The sequence below is a fragment of the Urocampus carinirostris genome, chromosome 3 (genome assembly GCF_059441175.1).
Source record: "Urocampus carinirostris isolate Australia breed hairy pipefish chromosome 3, RoL_Ucar_1.0, whole genome shotgun sequence".
Lineage (NCBI taxonomy): Eukaryota > Metazoa > Chordata > Actinopteri > Syngnathiformes > Syngnathidae > Urocampus > Urocampus carinirostris.
The window spans coordinates 4,085,785-4,101,469 of NC_142351.1; the positions used below are offsets into that span (position 1 = coordinate 4,085,785).

Sequence of the window (15,685 nt, forward strand, 5' to 3'; positions counted from 1 at the left end):
TTTTTCTTTCTCTTTCTTTCTCTTTCTTTCTTTCTGTCTTTCTTTTTCTTTCTTTCTTTCTTTTTCTTTCTTTTTTTCTGTCTCTCTTCCCCTCTCTTTCCCTCTTTCTTTCTTTCTGTCTCTTTCTTTCTTTTTTCTTTCTCTCTTTTTTCTTTCCCTCTTTTTCTTTCTCTCTTTTTCTTTGTCTCTTTTTCTTTCTCTCTTTTTCTTTGTCTCCCTTTCTTTGTCTCTCTTTCTTACTGTCTCTAATTTTATTTCTTTCTGTCTCTTTTTCTTTCTTTCTGTCTGTCTGTCTGTCTGTCTCTCTCTTTCTTTCTTTTTCTTTCTTTTTCTTTATTTCTTTCTTTCTCTCTTACTTTCTGTCTTTCTTTCTTTCTGTCTCTCTTTCCCTCTTTCTTTCTTTCTGTCTCTCTTCCCCTCTCTTTCCCTCTTTCTTTCTTTCTGTCTCTTTCTTTCTCTTTTTTTTCTTTCTCTCTTTTTCTTTCTCTCCCTTTCTTTGTCTCTCTTTCTTACTGTCTCTAATTTTATTTCTTTCTGTCTCTTTTTTTTTCTTTCTGTCTGTCTGTCTCTCTTTCTTTCTTTCTTTTTCTTTCTTTCTTTCTTTCTCTCTCTTTTCCACCCCTTTTCTCCCTCTCTGTCTCTTTCACTCTCTCTCTCTTTTCCTTTTCCTTTGTTGCTCTTTGTCTCTTTCTCTCTTCTTACCCTTTGCGCTTTCTTTTCTCTTTTCTCTTCTCTCTTTCTATTTCTCTTTGGATTTCTTTCTTCCTCTCCCTCTCTTTTCCCCCTTTCTCATGACTTTTTATCTTTTGTTTCTCCCTCTCTCTCTTTTTCTTTCTTTGTCCCTCCCTCTTTCTCTTATTCCTTTATCTCTCTTTTTCTTTCTCTCGAATCTGCTCGTCCGGCCCCCGACAGAATGTTTGTTCTATGGTGCGGCCCCCGAGTTCCAATGAGTTTGACACCCCTTGCTGTAAACCTTCCATTTACAATCTCTCATGTTTTTTTCTTCAATTCTGGCTCACTAGCAGCTATGACAGTTTTCTTTTCCTCTGTCTTCTGACCAGCGCAAGTATTCTTTTGCTTCCAGGCTAAGCCCCGCCTACTGGACCGGGTCACATGGTTTTCTAAACAAATGAAAGGGGCTTTAACGTTTGCTCAGTAGTCAGTGTAGATCCTGTTGGGCTGGCAGCAGCTACATCTGGCTACTGGGTCTCCGTTGGTCGCCATTTTTCCTCCGGATCCTTTTGAATGTACGGCTATAAATCAAATGTTGTATTGAGTTGGAGTATCGAAGTACTAATAATATACTAAATAATGAGAGCTATGTATAGTATTATACAGTAGTGCAAAGAGTGCGAGAGGAGCAGCTAACCAGATGTGCAAGTGGAGGGTCGTTGGAGTTCCCATTCGGAATGGTGTTTCGGGTACTTTCTTGACCTGGCATACAGTGTAGGACTCTGTGTGTCAGTCTACAGCTACATTGTCTGCTGGGTTTCAGACGTTACTTCATGAAAACACGGCCGGATTGGGTTTTTTCCGTTGACGAGTCCAGAATTTTGAGATCCCTTGGTTTTTCCATTGACGAGTCCAGAATTTTGAGATCCGGAGAGCCCTTAGTCCAGAATTTTGAGATCCGGAGTTCCCTGGGTTTTTCCATTAACGAGTCCAGAATTTTGAGATTCCTGGGTTTTTCCATTGGCGAGTCCAGAATTTTGAGATCCGGAGATTCCTTAGTCCAGAATTTTGAGATCCGGAGAGCCCTTAGTCCAGAATTTTGAGATCCAGAGATCCCTAGGTTTTTCCATTGACGAATCCAGAATTTTTAGATCTGGAGAGCCCTTAGTCCAGAATTTTGAGATCAGGAGATCCCTGGGTTTTTTCATTGACGAGTCCAGAATTTTGAGATCCGGAGATCCCTGGGTTTTTCCATTTAAGAGTCCAGAATTTTGAGATCCGGAAAGCCCTTAGTCCAGAATTTTGAGATCCGGAGAGCCCTTAGTCCAGAATTTTGAGATCCAGAGATCCCTAGGTTTTTCCATTGACGAATCCAGAATTTTTAGATCTGGAGAGCCCTTAGTCCAGAATTTTGAGATCAGGAGATCCCTGGGTTTTTTCATTGACGAGTCCAGAATTTTGAGATCCGGAGATCCCTGGGTTTTTCCATTTAAGAGTCCAGAATTTTGAGATCCGGAAAGCCCTTAGTCCAGAATTTTGAGATCCGGAGAGCCCTTAGTCCAGAATTTTGAGATCTGGAGAGCCCTTAGTCCAGAATTTTGAGATCCGGAGATCCCTGGGTTTTTCCAATGATGAGTCCAGAATTTTGAGATCCCTGGGATTAACAAGGCGTTTCTAAAAGTGTGTCTTTGATGTACAAGCAATAATAAGTTGTTATAGTTTGGATAAATGTAAAGTTTATCCACTTAGCTCAGGAAGTAGAGCGCTCGACTTTGGGATCAAGAGATCGCAGGTACGATTCCCGACTCCTCCGTGTTATATGTCGAAATGTCCTTGGGCAAGACACTGAATCCTAATGCCCCCAATGAGCAGGTAGGCGCCTTGCATGGATGACTCTCTATTGATGTGTGAGTGTGTGTGTGAATGGGTAAGTGTGAAGCATATTGTAAAGCGCTCTGGGGAGGTCTTCATTGACTTGAAAAGCGCTATAGAAATGCAAACTATTTACCGTTTAGCATCTTGATTATCCTCAAAACGTTTGGAGGCTGACTACCTATCGGTATGTGAGTGTGTGTGTGAACGGGTAAGTGTGAAAGACATTGTAAAGCGCTTTGGGAGCTCTTCAGTGACTTGAAAAGCGCTATAGAAATGCAAACTATTTACCGTTTAGCATCTTGATTATCCTCAAAACGTTTGGAGGCTGATTACCTATCGGTATGTGAGTGTGTGTGTGAATGGGTAAATGTGAAAGACATTGTAAAGCGCTTTGGGAGGTCTTCATTGACTTGAAAAGCGCAATAGAAATGCAGACCATTTACCATATGATCTCAATGCATTGTATTGTTGCAGTTTTCACCATCCAGTTCAATAATCAGTACCTCTAAAGCAATTTGATTTATATATGAGTGGCTGTGTTTAAATGACAAGACCTATTCAAAGGTACTCTGGGAAAAATAATTTCTCTTCACTTCTGGTTTCACGAACTGTTTCATGTCCAATCTATCTCCATCCATGTCGAAAAATAAATAAGGAAATGCCATCTATTTCGAAGTGTTTCTTTGATATTCGAAGCATTATTATAATCATTCGACGGATGTAAGGTTAATAGATTTACTCGCCAACCTGTTGGCACGTGATCTGAATGCATTGTATCGTATTGTTGCAGTTTTCACCATCCAGAGAAGGAAATTAAAGCTTCAATTAAACATCTTCTGTGGTCACGCTCCTTTTTTTATTATTCAGCCAATATCAACCATCAACATGATATCTACCGGAAATCATTTGTCACGCGAAGCTATCGACCTGACGCTAGCTAAGCTTTTGTGGTATCGATGACACTACAGTACTGTATTAGGAAATTAAGACACATATTTTGACATGTATTTATTGACTCATAAAATGTCTGTTTCAGTACTTTGCTTCTTAAGCGATTTATTTATTTTCAAAGGTACAGTGGAACCTCGGTTCTCGACCATAATCCGTTCCAGAACCCCGTTCGAAAACCGGTATGTTCGATCACCGAAATCGTTTTTCCCATTGAAAATAATGGAAATCGTTTTAATCCGTTCCAACACCCTCAATGTTTTACGTAAACAAAGCTAACCCAGGCTAATCGTACATTCGCGTTATCGTAATCTTTCGTACGAAAGATTACGCTAATACGAATGTGAAAAAATAAAAAAAATCAGGTCATTTACAAGTCATTTAGCACCCGGGTCTCCACAACAAGTGGTGAGCGGTCCATTGGAAACGGGGCTCCGTTCCAACAACCTCAATGTTTACCTTGAATGTTTAACGCAAACATAACGCGAATGTACGAATAGCCTGGGTTAGCTTTTTGTAATCTTCCGTACGAAAGATTACGCTAACATGAACCTGTAAGAATAAAAAAAAAGGATAAAGAATAGGATTTCTTACCTTTGTGGTGGTCAGCAGAAGGCGCAGGCCGACAGTGGAGCTATTATTTCTTTCTTAAATGCAATAGTTGTACGCACTACTTTTCTTTTTTCACCTGTAGCAACTTTGCTGCTTGCACTGACTTTCTTCGGAGGCATAATAAGGGGCTAAAACACCCGTACGTCGCTCAGCATCGCACCCTAGCGTTCGAACTCCGATTTTTTTGACCGAACAGCGAAGCAAGAATTTCTCAATTTTCGGTCAGACTCCGATTTGTTCCGAGAGGCGTTCGAAAACCCAGGTTCCACTGTAACTCGAAAGATGTAAAGTTAACCTGTTAGGACATGATCCGAATGCATCGTATCGTACTGTTGCAATTTTCACCATCCAGAGAAGAACGTCCCCTTTCTTTGGTAGGACGCTGCAGGAAGTCGAGGCAGATGATTTGACAACTTTGTATTTATTGACTCATAAAACATTCTTCAAACAATAAAACCATTTTAAATGTTTCTGTACACTGCTTGTTAAGCAAATTTATTTATATTCATATATATATATATATATAAAATGTAAGAGGACTTGTGTTAAAATGACAAAACCTCTTGAAATTGAACGGCAGGTACTCTGGGAAAAAAAATAATCGCATTCCATCGACAAATATTTCCAAGCAATAAATACGGATTTATAAATAGTGTCAATTTACACGGAGATTAGAAACAACCCATCGCGAATCAAAGTTTATTTCATAAGTCTATGTGCAACCCATTTTCTTTGTGACTTGGCTAGCATTTTGACTCCCATTTTTTTTGTGTTTTTTTTTTTTACCGAAGGAAAAACAGTTTAGAAAAAAACGAGACGAAGGAAAAGCAAAAATCGCTCTACAAACAAAAGTTTAGACAAAGAGCAGCTCCTTAGGGAGAACAAACTGAAGACGCTATGAAGAAGAAGAGTGAGAAAAGCGGTCCAGGAGGAGGTCACTTCAGTAGTCTTAAGGGTGCTAGAGACAGTTCTCGACATTTATCTACAAAATTTTTTGTCACATATTAAAAGAAACCCTCCTGTATCCTTTCTTCCATTTTCTGATCCAGTCCTCAGCCGAAGCCGTATGAACCTTTATTGTCGGGGAGGGCGAAACAGTCCTGTGAGAGATCTCGGTGCTGCCCCCATCTGGCGGGGAGCCTGCGTGCCAAATAGGTTGCATAGACGGACACACGCAGCGTCCTCGGCCATCGCCATGGAGACCTGCCACCCGGGGAGGGGGCGGTCGGACGGCCTGGGGGGGGTTTCCTGAATATCAGAAAGTTGTCCGTGGACGCGTCGGTTCCACTGTAGAAAATGTGGGTCCCCTAATGTCAAGATGAAGATGAGTGAAGAGGAGGGGCCTAGGGAGAAGACAAAACCAAAAGAATAGAGGAGCTTGAGTTCATCCATTGCTTGGCGTGGGTACTTGAAATCCTGGAAAATTGATGATGATGGCGGCGCGCACGGACGCAGCGGCTAAATGCCGTGACGTGTTCTCAAAAACGGCTCTGATCATCGAGAAATGTAATATCACACAGAGTGACTCAGTTAAAAATTGAGGTGTCCTATTTGACCCCGATTTGTCCCTTCAAACACATGTTAAGAATATTACTAGAACAGCTTTATTCCATCTTCGCAACATTGCTAAATTACGCCCCATGCTGCCCCATGTGTTACCTCCCGTCTCGATGACTGTAATGCCCTACTCTCTGGTCTCCCAAAGTCCAAAATCAAGAGCCTACAGCTGGTGCAAAACGCTGCAGCGAGGCTTTTAACTAAGATAAAGAAAGTTTGATCACATGACCCTGATTTTAGCTAACCCGCTTTAGCTCCCTGTTAGCTTAAGATGAGATTTTAAGGTTCTGTTGGTAGTATACAAAATCATGCATGGACTTGCTGCCTCATATCTTTCAGATTTAACTTCCTGCTATGTTCCTGCTTAGAACCTTCGCTCGAAAAATGCTCCCCTGCTACAGTGTTCCGGTTTGCCCGCGTCCCTGCGTCCTAGACGCATCATTTTTGCTGGGGACGGATAGTGTCGAATCAACGTGCGTCCCCGGGACGCAACTTTTTTGACACCAAATTGTCTTTATTACCAAATTACAGTTTTTTTTTTAAACAAAGATTTATTGCTCTGCAAACTTTTCGTCAGGCAGATCCACCATTGTAGTTTTGGTCTCGCGGTTCGAGATTTCGTCCGCACGCCGATCTCGGCAAACGAGATTTCGTTGCTTCGAGATGACGTTATTGTTGTGGTGCTTGTCGTCGAGTGAAAGAGAAGTATGCCTCCGAAAAAACAGTATTAGGTAAAGATCAACACAAAATTGGTCATTTCTTCAGCGTCGGTAACAAGTCGAAACATAATGCAGAAAGTGATAACAACGGCAATAATTCCGGCAAGGAAAGCACGTGTGTTGAAGCGAACGATTCAACGAAAGAAAATAAAGAAAAGAATACTCCTAGCAAGAAAAGGACTTTTCTGCCTAAATGGACTCAATTCTATTCCTGGTGACGCTATGAGGAGGATGATCATGGAGGCTACATGTTCTGTGATGCGTGCACCCAGCGTGACAAAAAAACTGGATCGCATAAATCATTTCGCAATACGAACTTTCAGAAAAGCACTTTGGATCGGCACAACGACAATGAAAACCACAAATTAGCTATGGAAATTCCGTTGCTGCAATTGAACCTTGAGAAGGCATTACAACTGTGGCGGGACGGCAAATCACCAAGAATATATGAACTGAAAAATCTGAAGTGATTAAAACTGCATCAATATATAAACTCATATTTCAGCAATGTTATTTTGTATAATGTACAATATTTTTGTGAACTGAAAAATCTGAAGTGACGACGGCTTTGTATAACCAATTAAGTGTGATGATTAAAACTGAATGAATATATAAATTTACATATTTATTTATATGTTTGTCGCGAGCCTCGTTTCCGTAAAACACAGCGTCTGCACTTCCTGTGCTCTTTGTTTTTCACCATCCCAGCCAGTTCGTCGGTCTTATTTGGTAGAGAGTCCACATTTACCATGATTACGGACGGTACCGAAGACTTATAACGCCGCTAGCTGCTAAAAATGAACCTCACGCATGCGCGGACGACTGGCAGCGAATAGCCTTTTGTTTGAAATGCTACTTCGTCTCCATCTTGCGGTGGAATGTTTTTACGATTTTATTGATTTGTTTTTTTTTAAGGGGGAATACCGTCGTTTTTGTGATCCAACCCTAATACCATAGTGCAGGGGTCGGGAACCTATGGCTCGCGAGCCATATATGGCTCTTTCTACGAGTATCTGTGGCTCAGAGACAAATTTGATTGCATGCAAAATTTCTCCATCTTGTTTAAAACTTGAGTTGTCTATCCTATTCAGATACACGCAAAGCCAAACCAAAGCTAAATAACATGATATTACTTTGCAGTATATATAGGGCACGTTTTTCACTACAATTTACAGTCAAGGTGTCACGCAAAAAAAACTCGTTTTGGCTGTACAACGCTAAAGAATCCTTTATATAAAAGTTCACTATATAATCTGTGTTCAGTGTTCAGATACCTTATGATGAATCCACAGAACTGTAAATACGTCAAAACACCGGAAGAGAACTTAGTCATTTGATTGGGTGAGTGGGAGGGATGGGTGGAGCTATGCAAAAAGTGCAAGCACTCCCTCCCATCTCTCGCCCTACGCCGTCTGCGCCGAAGGTAAGCACATCAGGCTCCTTGTTTGCAGAATGTTGTGACGTTTTTACAAAATAACTGCTTGCATCTGGTTTTGAAACCAATATGTATGAAAAAAAGGGTCAAAATGAGTTTAACAGATTTTGAGTAAGTTTAAAGTGGTATGTTTTTTAATTTTTGGGACAGGGGCTCTGGCATTATTCTCTTTTCATAATTTTGATCAAATCATCAAAAGTAAATGTGCTAAAGACTAAGCTTTTGTCTGGGGCGCAGGGTTAGCAATTTAGTCAATTTGTCTCATAATATATGGTGTGGCTCTTTCCCAAAATAAAATTAATATTTTTTGCTTTTATGGCTCTTTGAGTCAAAAAGGTTCCCGACCCCTGCCATAGTGGGTTCAAGAAAACCGTACTCATTCGGTGTTCATTTGAGCTGTGAAAAGTGATGAGTCTTATGGACTGGCATGCTCAAAAATCTATGGGTCCCAACAAAGATCTATGGCTCCCCAAAATTGAGTCTTATCCAGGTTGAAATTGTAAATCGGCGACAAATATATCATATAAATATATAAATCTATATATTCATTCAGTTTTAATCATCACAGTTAATTGGTAATACAAAGCAGTTATCACTTCAGATTTTTCAGTTCACAATATTGTACACTATACAAAATAATATCGCTGAAATATTAATCTATATATATTCATGCAGTTTTAATCATCATAGTTAATTGGTAATACAAAGCAGTCGCTTCAAATTTTTCAGTTCATATATTCTTCGTGGTTTGCTGTCCCGCCACAGTTGTAATGCCTTCTCAAAGTCCAATCCATTATCATCCTCCTCATAGCGTCACCAGGAATAGAATTGAGTCCATTTTGGCAGAAAAGTCCTTTTCTTACTCAGAGTATTCTAGTTTATTTTCTTTCGTCGAATCGTTCGCTTCGCGTGTTTTCCTTGCCTCTGCGATCTTCCGAAGAATTTCTCCGCCGTTTTTTCAAGCCGGAATGATTGCCGTTGTTATCACTTTCTGCATTATGTTCCAACTTATTACTGACACTGAATAAATGACCAATTTTGTGTTGATTTTCACCTTCCCTCGACGACAAGCACCACAACAATGACGTCATCTCGAAGCAACGAAATCTCGTTTGCCGAGATAGGCGTGCGGACGAAAACCCGAACCGAAAGACCAAAACAACAATGGCGGATTTGCCCGAGGAAAAGTTTGGGGTGCGGTAAATCTTTGTTAAAAAAAAAAGGTAATAATGACAATTTGGTGTCAAAAAAGTTGCGTCCCGGGGACGCACGTTGATTTGAGACTATGCGTCCCCGGCAAAAATGATGCGTCTAGGACGCAGGAAAACCAGAACACTGCTCATTACGGCAAAACCGCAATCCTTGGCAGGTATGTGACTTGACTCCTGCTGTATTTTTCCTGCTGGTCCGGAAAATACGCTATGTGAGCATCACAAAGAAATATTCATGGATGTCTGTGGACTTACTAATGCAAACTGGTCGTAGACCTGCATGAGGTCCTCCATCCTGTGTTGCTCCAAGACCACAAAGTCGTCCAGAGTAGCGCTGCCTTTGCGGGCGCAGTCCTGGCAATGGACCACGTAGGGCTTCTTGGACAGGAGCTCACGTCGCACGAATAATAGATTGAACACCTCCACCTGGAGAGAATGCAGGACGCACAGTACATGAGCCAAGAGCTTCACTTGAACGAGGAGTAGGCGATACAAATCGTTTAAAGAGTTCCGTGTTTTAAAAAATCAACTGTCTGCCTTATCGATGTCATTGCTGAGTGTTGCATGCTTTTAGATCAGGGGATGCTGTCATAATAGTCTGCAATAGTCCGTGGTCTGTGATGCCCTTTGAGACTCTTTGTGATTAAGGGCGTCACAAATAAACATGACTTGAAGTTGTTGAGTTTTCCCTTGCCCTCATGTAGGTTTTAGATCAGGGGAGGGTGTCATAATAGTCTGTGGTTTGCAATTATCTGTGGTCTTGCAGCCCTTTAAGACTCTTTGCGATTAAGGGCGTCACATGTAAACAGGACTTGACTTGAGGTTTTGGAGTTTTTCCTTGCCCTCTTGGAGGTTTTAGATCAGGGGATGGTGTCATAATAGTCTGTGGTTTGCAATCAACTGTGGTCTGTGCAGCCCTTTGAGACTCTTTGTGATTAAGGGCTATACAAATAAACATGACTTGACTCATCCTGAGATTTTTGTGTTTTTCCTTGCCCTCATGTAGGTTTTAGATCAGGGGATGGTGTCATAATAGTCCGTGGTTTGCAATAGTCTTTCATCTGTGCAGCCCTTTGAGACTCTTTGTGATTAAGGGCTATACAAATAAACAGGACTTGACTTGAGATTTTTGTGTTTTTCCTTGCCCTCATGTAGGTTTTAAATCAGGGGAGGGTGTCATAATAGTCTGTGGTTTGCAATCATCTGTGGTCTGTGCAGCCCTTTGAGACTCTTTGTGATTAAGGGCTATACAAATAAACATGACTTGACATTCTTTGTTTTGTAACATTATGTGCCTCTTGTTTTATGTTGACTGTCAGGTGGGCTCATGTTACCACGTATTTTTTTCATCGTCGGATACTTTGATGATTCAAAAAATATATTTCTGTACTTTTTTGGGGCTTGGACTGGATTTAAAATGAGTCTCTACTTACAAAGTTTTCAGGTTACGAAGCTCCTCCCAGAACATAATAATTAATAGTAAGTTGCGACCAGTGTTTCCGCTAAGCTGCGAGCAGTGCGCAATTGCGCACTGCTCGCACAAGAAAATCTAGCCAGCTCACAAAAATCAGGGCTCAAAATTGATAATTAAGAAGCGAATCAAGTCAAAGTTACAGTGCATGAAGGTCAAAATACAAAGGTTCCCCTGACGCTGTGTTCCAAATGAGGTATTTTGAAGTCGAGTCAAAGGAGAATGAAGTTGAAAAAAGTTAGTAGAGTTGGTCGAGAACCGGCTTCTTCAGCTCGGCTCACTAAAAGGAACCGGCTCTTTCGGGTCCTAAACGGCTCTTCGGGTTATTTTTGCTTCTTTAATCCCAACATGACCAAATAGTATGTACAATTATGCACAAAATGACTTAAAGGAAGGAGGAATAGAACAAAAAAGAAAAAAATACCAAATCGAAAAAGTAGTGAAAAGCTGAGAAAAAAATAAACAAAAGGAAGAGAAAAAAAAGAAGGAAAATTTTTTGAAAAAAGCCAGAAAAAAAGAAAAGAAAGAAATGTAGGAAAAAAGTAAATAGTGAACAAAAAGAAAAAAGTAACAGCTCGGAAAAAATAAACACAGATTTTTTTTAAAGGAATTTTTAAAAAGTAGAAAAAAACACGGAAAAAAGAAGAAAAAGTTTGTGTTGCATTCAAATAATTTCCATTTATACCAAGTGAATCGTGTTGCCAACATTGTACTTCCACTCAAAAATGTGATTAAGTACCGTTCTGTATCTTACAACCGACAAAATAAGACCCCAAAAAGGTTAATATTATGCGACAAAATATATCGGGAAATAAAAAGAAATGGATATCTTGTGAAGGAATTGTAAAAACAAATGACGTTTGTGAGCCTGCAACCTTTGCAATCGTACATGAGTCAATTCATTCAAAAGAGAAAAATCATTTTGCATTGCCGGAAACTCAGCAAAATGTAACTTGATGTCAAATTTTGGCCATGTTTGATCACGACTTAGTTGCCCCACTTGGGATTGCCGTCGCCCACTGTCGTTTCAAGCGTTGCTCACCGACTTTGTGTGAACGCTCAGACCCGTAAGGAAAACTCCAGGGAACATTGCTTGTGACCCTAGAAGTCTGGTAAAAGCACGATAGTCTCTTTGTACCAACCTCGCAGATGGTACAGTAGTGAGCCGGTTCGTCTCTGGTTCGGTTCCGCTGCACGGTTTCTTTGCCGGCTGCGGCTAAAGCTTCCTTCACCCACTGGCACTGTTTCAGCGTCCGTAGCAAACAGTACCTGCGAAGAAGGCGTCGGACATAAAAACTGAAATCCAATGCTAATGCTAATGCTAACGGGTGACAGAGCGACTTACTTGATCATCTCAAACAACTTGTGGTCAGACACCTTGATGTTGCGCGCCATGTTCCAAGAGAGGTGCACCATGGGAACCATGGATTTCACGCTTTGGAGTTTGTTCCACTCGTAACGCTCCACGGCCAACTTGTACTGGTGGGCTTGAAACACGAGTAACACATCAGATGGAAATACGGGGAAAAACTGACCATGCGGCTTATAATACAGTGCGCCTTATATATGGATCAATATTAAGTCGCAAAGTCTTGCAACTAACTTGCAGCCGCCGACTCGATTTTCCCCCGAAGGCCAAGTCGTCCGCGGTGTATGCTGGGATTTATTTACCGGCGTTTCATTGGCCAACCAGTGTCAATCATCATTTGAATCGATCGCTATTGGCTAAAGTTATTCGGAGGTCAAGGGGAGGATGCTTTTTATCATTTCCAGGCTGGCATTGGCTTGAACGGCAAAACAAAGCCTGCAATTGGCCGAAAAAGATGAATGCGTGTAGCACGTGGCTGACGGCATACAGAAAGCATTTTTTTTACTATTTTGTATTTGTAAATATTTCATTCTCCTGGATTTACTAAACTCACGGATATAAGAGGACCACGGCTGCACATTATTATGAACACAACGACGTTGGTGAGCTACTCTGGCTATATATATTATCCCTGTATCTTGTTTCAGACTGAACTCGATGTTTCTGTGATAAGCGGTGCAGATAATGGATGGAATGGAGTGTCTATTTTTAAATTCAACTCAATTCCAAGTGTTTATTGTCATATGCACAGTAAAGTTGCGAGCGAAAATAGAAAGTAAGGAATGGTTGGCATTTCTTGAATCCCAAGACTTTAACCTTCCGAATGATGGAAGGATGCATTTGAGTGACATCGTACGGACACCGCATCGGCACGTGTTCTCGACACGTATTTGCGTCTTTGCAAGCTTTCGGAATGTTAAGGGGGTAATCAGTTGGACTGAACCATCTGACTGTTTTGTCCACGTTCCCATTGTAGCGCCTTATAATCCGGTGCGTCTTATGTATGTCAAAAATAGGACCAAAAACAATTTTTTCGGGGTGCGCCCTATAACCCGGTGCGCCTTATAGTGCGGAAAATACGGTAATATAAATCTATATATTCATTCCGCTTTAATCATCACCGTTTAGTGGTAATACAAAGCAGTTATCACTTCAAGATTTTTCAGTTCACAAAAATATTGTACACTATACAAAATAATATTGCTGAAATATTTATATATTCATGCAGTTTTAATCCTCACAGTTAATTGGTAATACAAAACAGTTATCACTTCAGATTTTTCAGTTCATATATTCTTGGTGGTTTGCTGTCCCGCCATAGTTGTAATGCCTTCTCAAAGTCCAATCTATTATCATCCTCCTCATAGCGTCACCAGGAATATAATTGAGTCCATTTTGGCAGAAAAGTCCTTTTCTTGCTAGTGTTCTTTTGTTTTTTTTCTTTCGTCGAATCGTTCGCTTCAAAACGTGTGTTTTCCTTGCCTTCGCGGTCTTCCGAAGAATTTCTCCGCCGTTTTTTCGTGCCGGAATTATGGCCGTTGTTACCACTTTCTGTGTTATGTTTCGACTTATTACCGACACTGAAGAAATGACCAATTTTTTGTTGATTTGCACCTAATGCCAATTGTTTTTTCGGAGGCATACTTCTCTTTCACTCGACGACAAGCACCACAACAATGACGTCATCTCGAAGCAACGAGATCTCGTTTGCCGAGATCGGCGCGAGACCAAAACAACAATGGCGGATCTGCCTGACGAAAAGTTTGGAGTGCGGTAAATCTTTGTTAATAAAAAAACTAAGTAATCGGGTAATAATGACAATTTGGTGTCAAAAAAGTTGCGTCCCGGGGACGCACGTTGATTTGAGACTATGCGTCCCCAGCAAAAATGATGAGTCTAGGACGCAGTGACGCAGGCAAACCAGAACACTGGTACCTTCAAAGGAAGAAATCTGGCGCCAAATCAATATAATATTTTTTTCCTTGGTAGGCCTTGACGACTCAAATAAAGTCGCTATCGTGTTATTTACAGCTGTTCTTATCTATGATCTACCACCTATTTGTGTCAATGGGGTGCTGTAAACTGACATGAATTCTGCCATTATGCTTTAAGTGTGAATTTCCCTATGGGGATGAAGAAAGTATCTATCTATCCATCTATCTATTTAACAATGCACACGCAGCTTCAATAAGTCACACTTGTTTAAAAACACAGAAAAGACTCTATAGGTCAAGGGTGGCTAACACGGTCCTGGAGAGCCGCACATCCTGCAGGTTTCTCTGCTCCAACACGGGTGACGCCATTTTCAGGTTGTTAGCAGGCTTTGTGAGAGCTTGATAACGATCCAGGTGATTGGAATCACCTGTATTGGGGCAGGGAAACTTCCAAAACATGCAGGACGTGCGGCTCTCCAGGACCGGGTTAGCCACCCCTGCTATAGGTGTTTGGTAAGAATAGAGTTCAATGCGGGAGACAATGGAAAGTAAGTACTGAATGTATAAAAAGCAGAAAAATGAGCCAAATTTAGACTCATTTTAATGTTATTGATTGATTAATTTGCAGAGAACGTTGTTGGGCGTCGCCCCAAAATATACGCAGAGAGGAGACATGGCGAAAAGGGAACGCGCTTTATTCCATCCGGACAGGTTCAAAGTTCCAGACGTTCAAACATTGGCTTTTATAGTGTTCTCAAATAAAGTTAAGATATCTCGGCTCCATCAGCATATCAAATTGTGGCCTCTTGCAACAACGTCATCCCACCACCTTCACCAGATGCCTACATACTTATCGTTAATTTTTATCCACAATCCACAACACTCTGAAGCAGAGTGCTTTTCGAACTTCGCTAAGGCGACTGCTTACTTTTGCACTTGGTTTAACTCGTTTTTTTAAAGCGCTATTTTAATGTATATTTCATGTTTCATGATTATTGATAATATATCATTAAAAAAACTATCAGCTCGGTGGCCTTGGGGGTAGGGCGCCCGCCCCGAGACTGGGAGGTTGCTGGTTCAAGCCGCGGCCGGGGTCATACCTAAGACTTGCAACATTGGTACCCATTGCCTGCCTGCTTGGCGCTCGGCATTTGACAGTTGAGTTGAGCGAGGGGGCTGGGAATCCCCTCCTGTATCAATCTCCCAGAAAGTGTCAGAAATGTAAATGTTCTTGACTCTAGCCACCTCCCACTAGGGCACAGGTGTGAAATCAGGCCCACTAAGGGATTGAATCCGGCCCGCGAGACAACACTCAGAGAAGCGCAAGAGAAAAACAAGCTGCAGGTTGAAATATGTCAACTTGATGTTGCCAAAGCCAGGTGCCTCTGACAAAGACACTGTACTTATGTACGTATTTACTTCTCTCTCTCTCTTTCTTTTCCACCCCTTTTCTTCCACTCTGTCTCTTTCACTCTTTGTGTCTCTCTTTTTCTCTTCCTTTGTTGCTCTTTGTATCTTTCTCTCTCTGTCTTTTAACCTCTTTTGCTCTAACTTCCTTTTTTCCTTTTCTCTCTTTTCTCTTTCTCTTCCTACCCTTCATGCTTTCTTTTCTCTTTTCTCTCCTTCTGTCTTTCTATTTCTCTTTGGATTTCTTTCTTCCTCTCATTTCTTTCCCCCCTCTCTCACGATTTCTCTTTTTATCTCTTTTGTTTCTCACGCTCTCTCCCTCTCTCTTTTTTTCTTTCTTTGTCCCGCCCTCTCTCCTTTTCCCTCCCTCTTTCTCTTATTTCTTTATCCCTCTTTTTCTCTCTTTTATCTACTCGTCCGGCCCCCGACAGAATGTTTGTTCTATCGTGTGGCCCCAGAGTTAAAATGAGTTTGA

General features: G+C 41.1%; 1 protein-coding gene across 2 annotated transcripts in view; it reads right to left on the reverse strand.

The window, feature by feature from the left end:
• Positions 1-4,507: 4,507 nt before the first annotated feature.
• LOC148368374 (lysine-specific demethylase 6A-like) overlaps positions 4,508-15,685 on the reverse strand; it is a 92,799-nt gene continuing 81,621 nt past the window's right edge. For both annotated transcript variants that reach the window (XM_088330400.1, XM_088330401.1), the window contains 4 exons: positions 11,846-11,987; positions 11,643-11,769; positions 9,285-9,455; positions 4,508-5,450 (listed from right to left, as the gene is read on the reverse strand). In XM_088330400.1, coding sequence (XP_088186526.1) covers positions 5,421-5,450; positions 9,285-9,455; positions 11,643-11,769; positions 11,846-11,987 — 470 coding nt within the window. In that variant the 3' untranslated portion in view covers positions 4,508-5,420. The remainder of the gene's footprint in view (positions 5,451-9,284; positions 9,456-11,642; positions 11,770-11,845; positions 11,988-15,685) is intronic.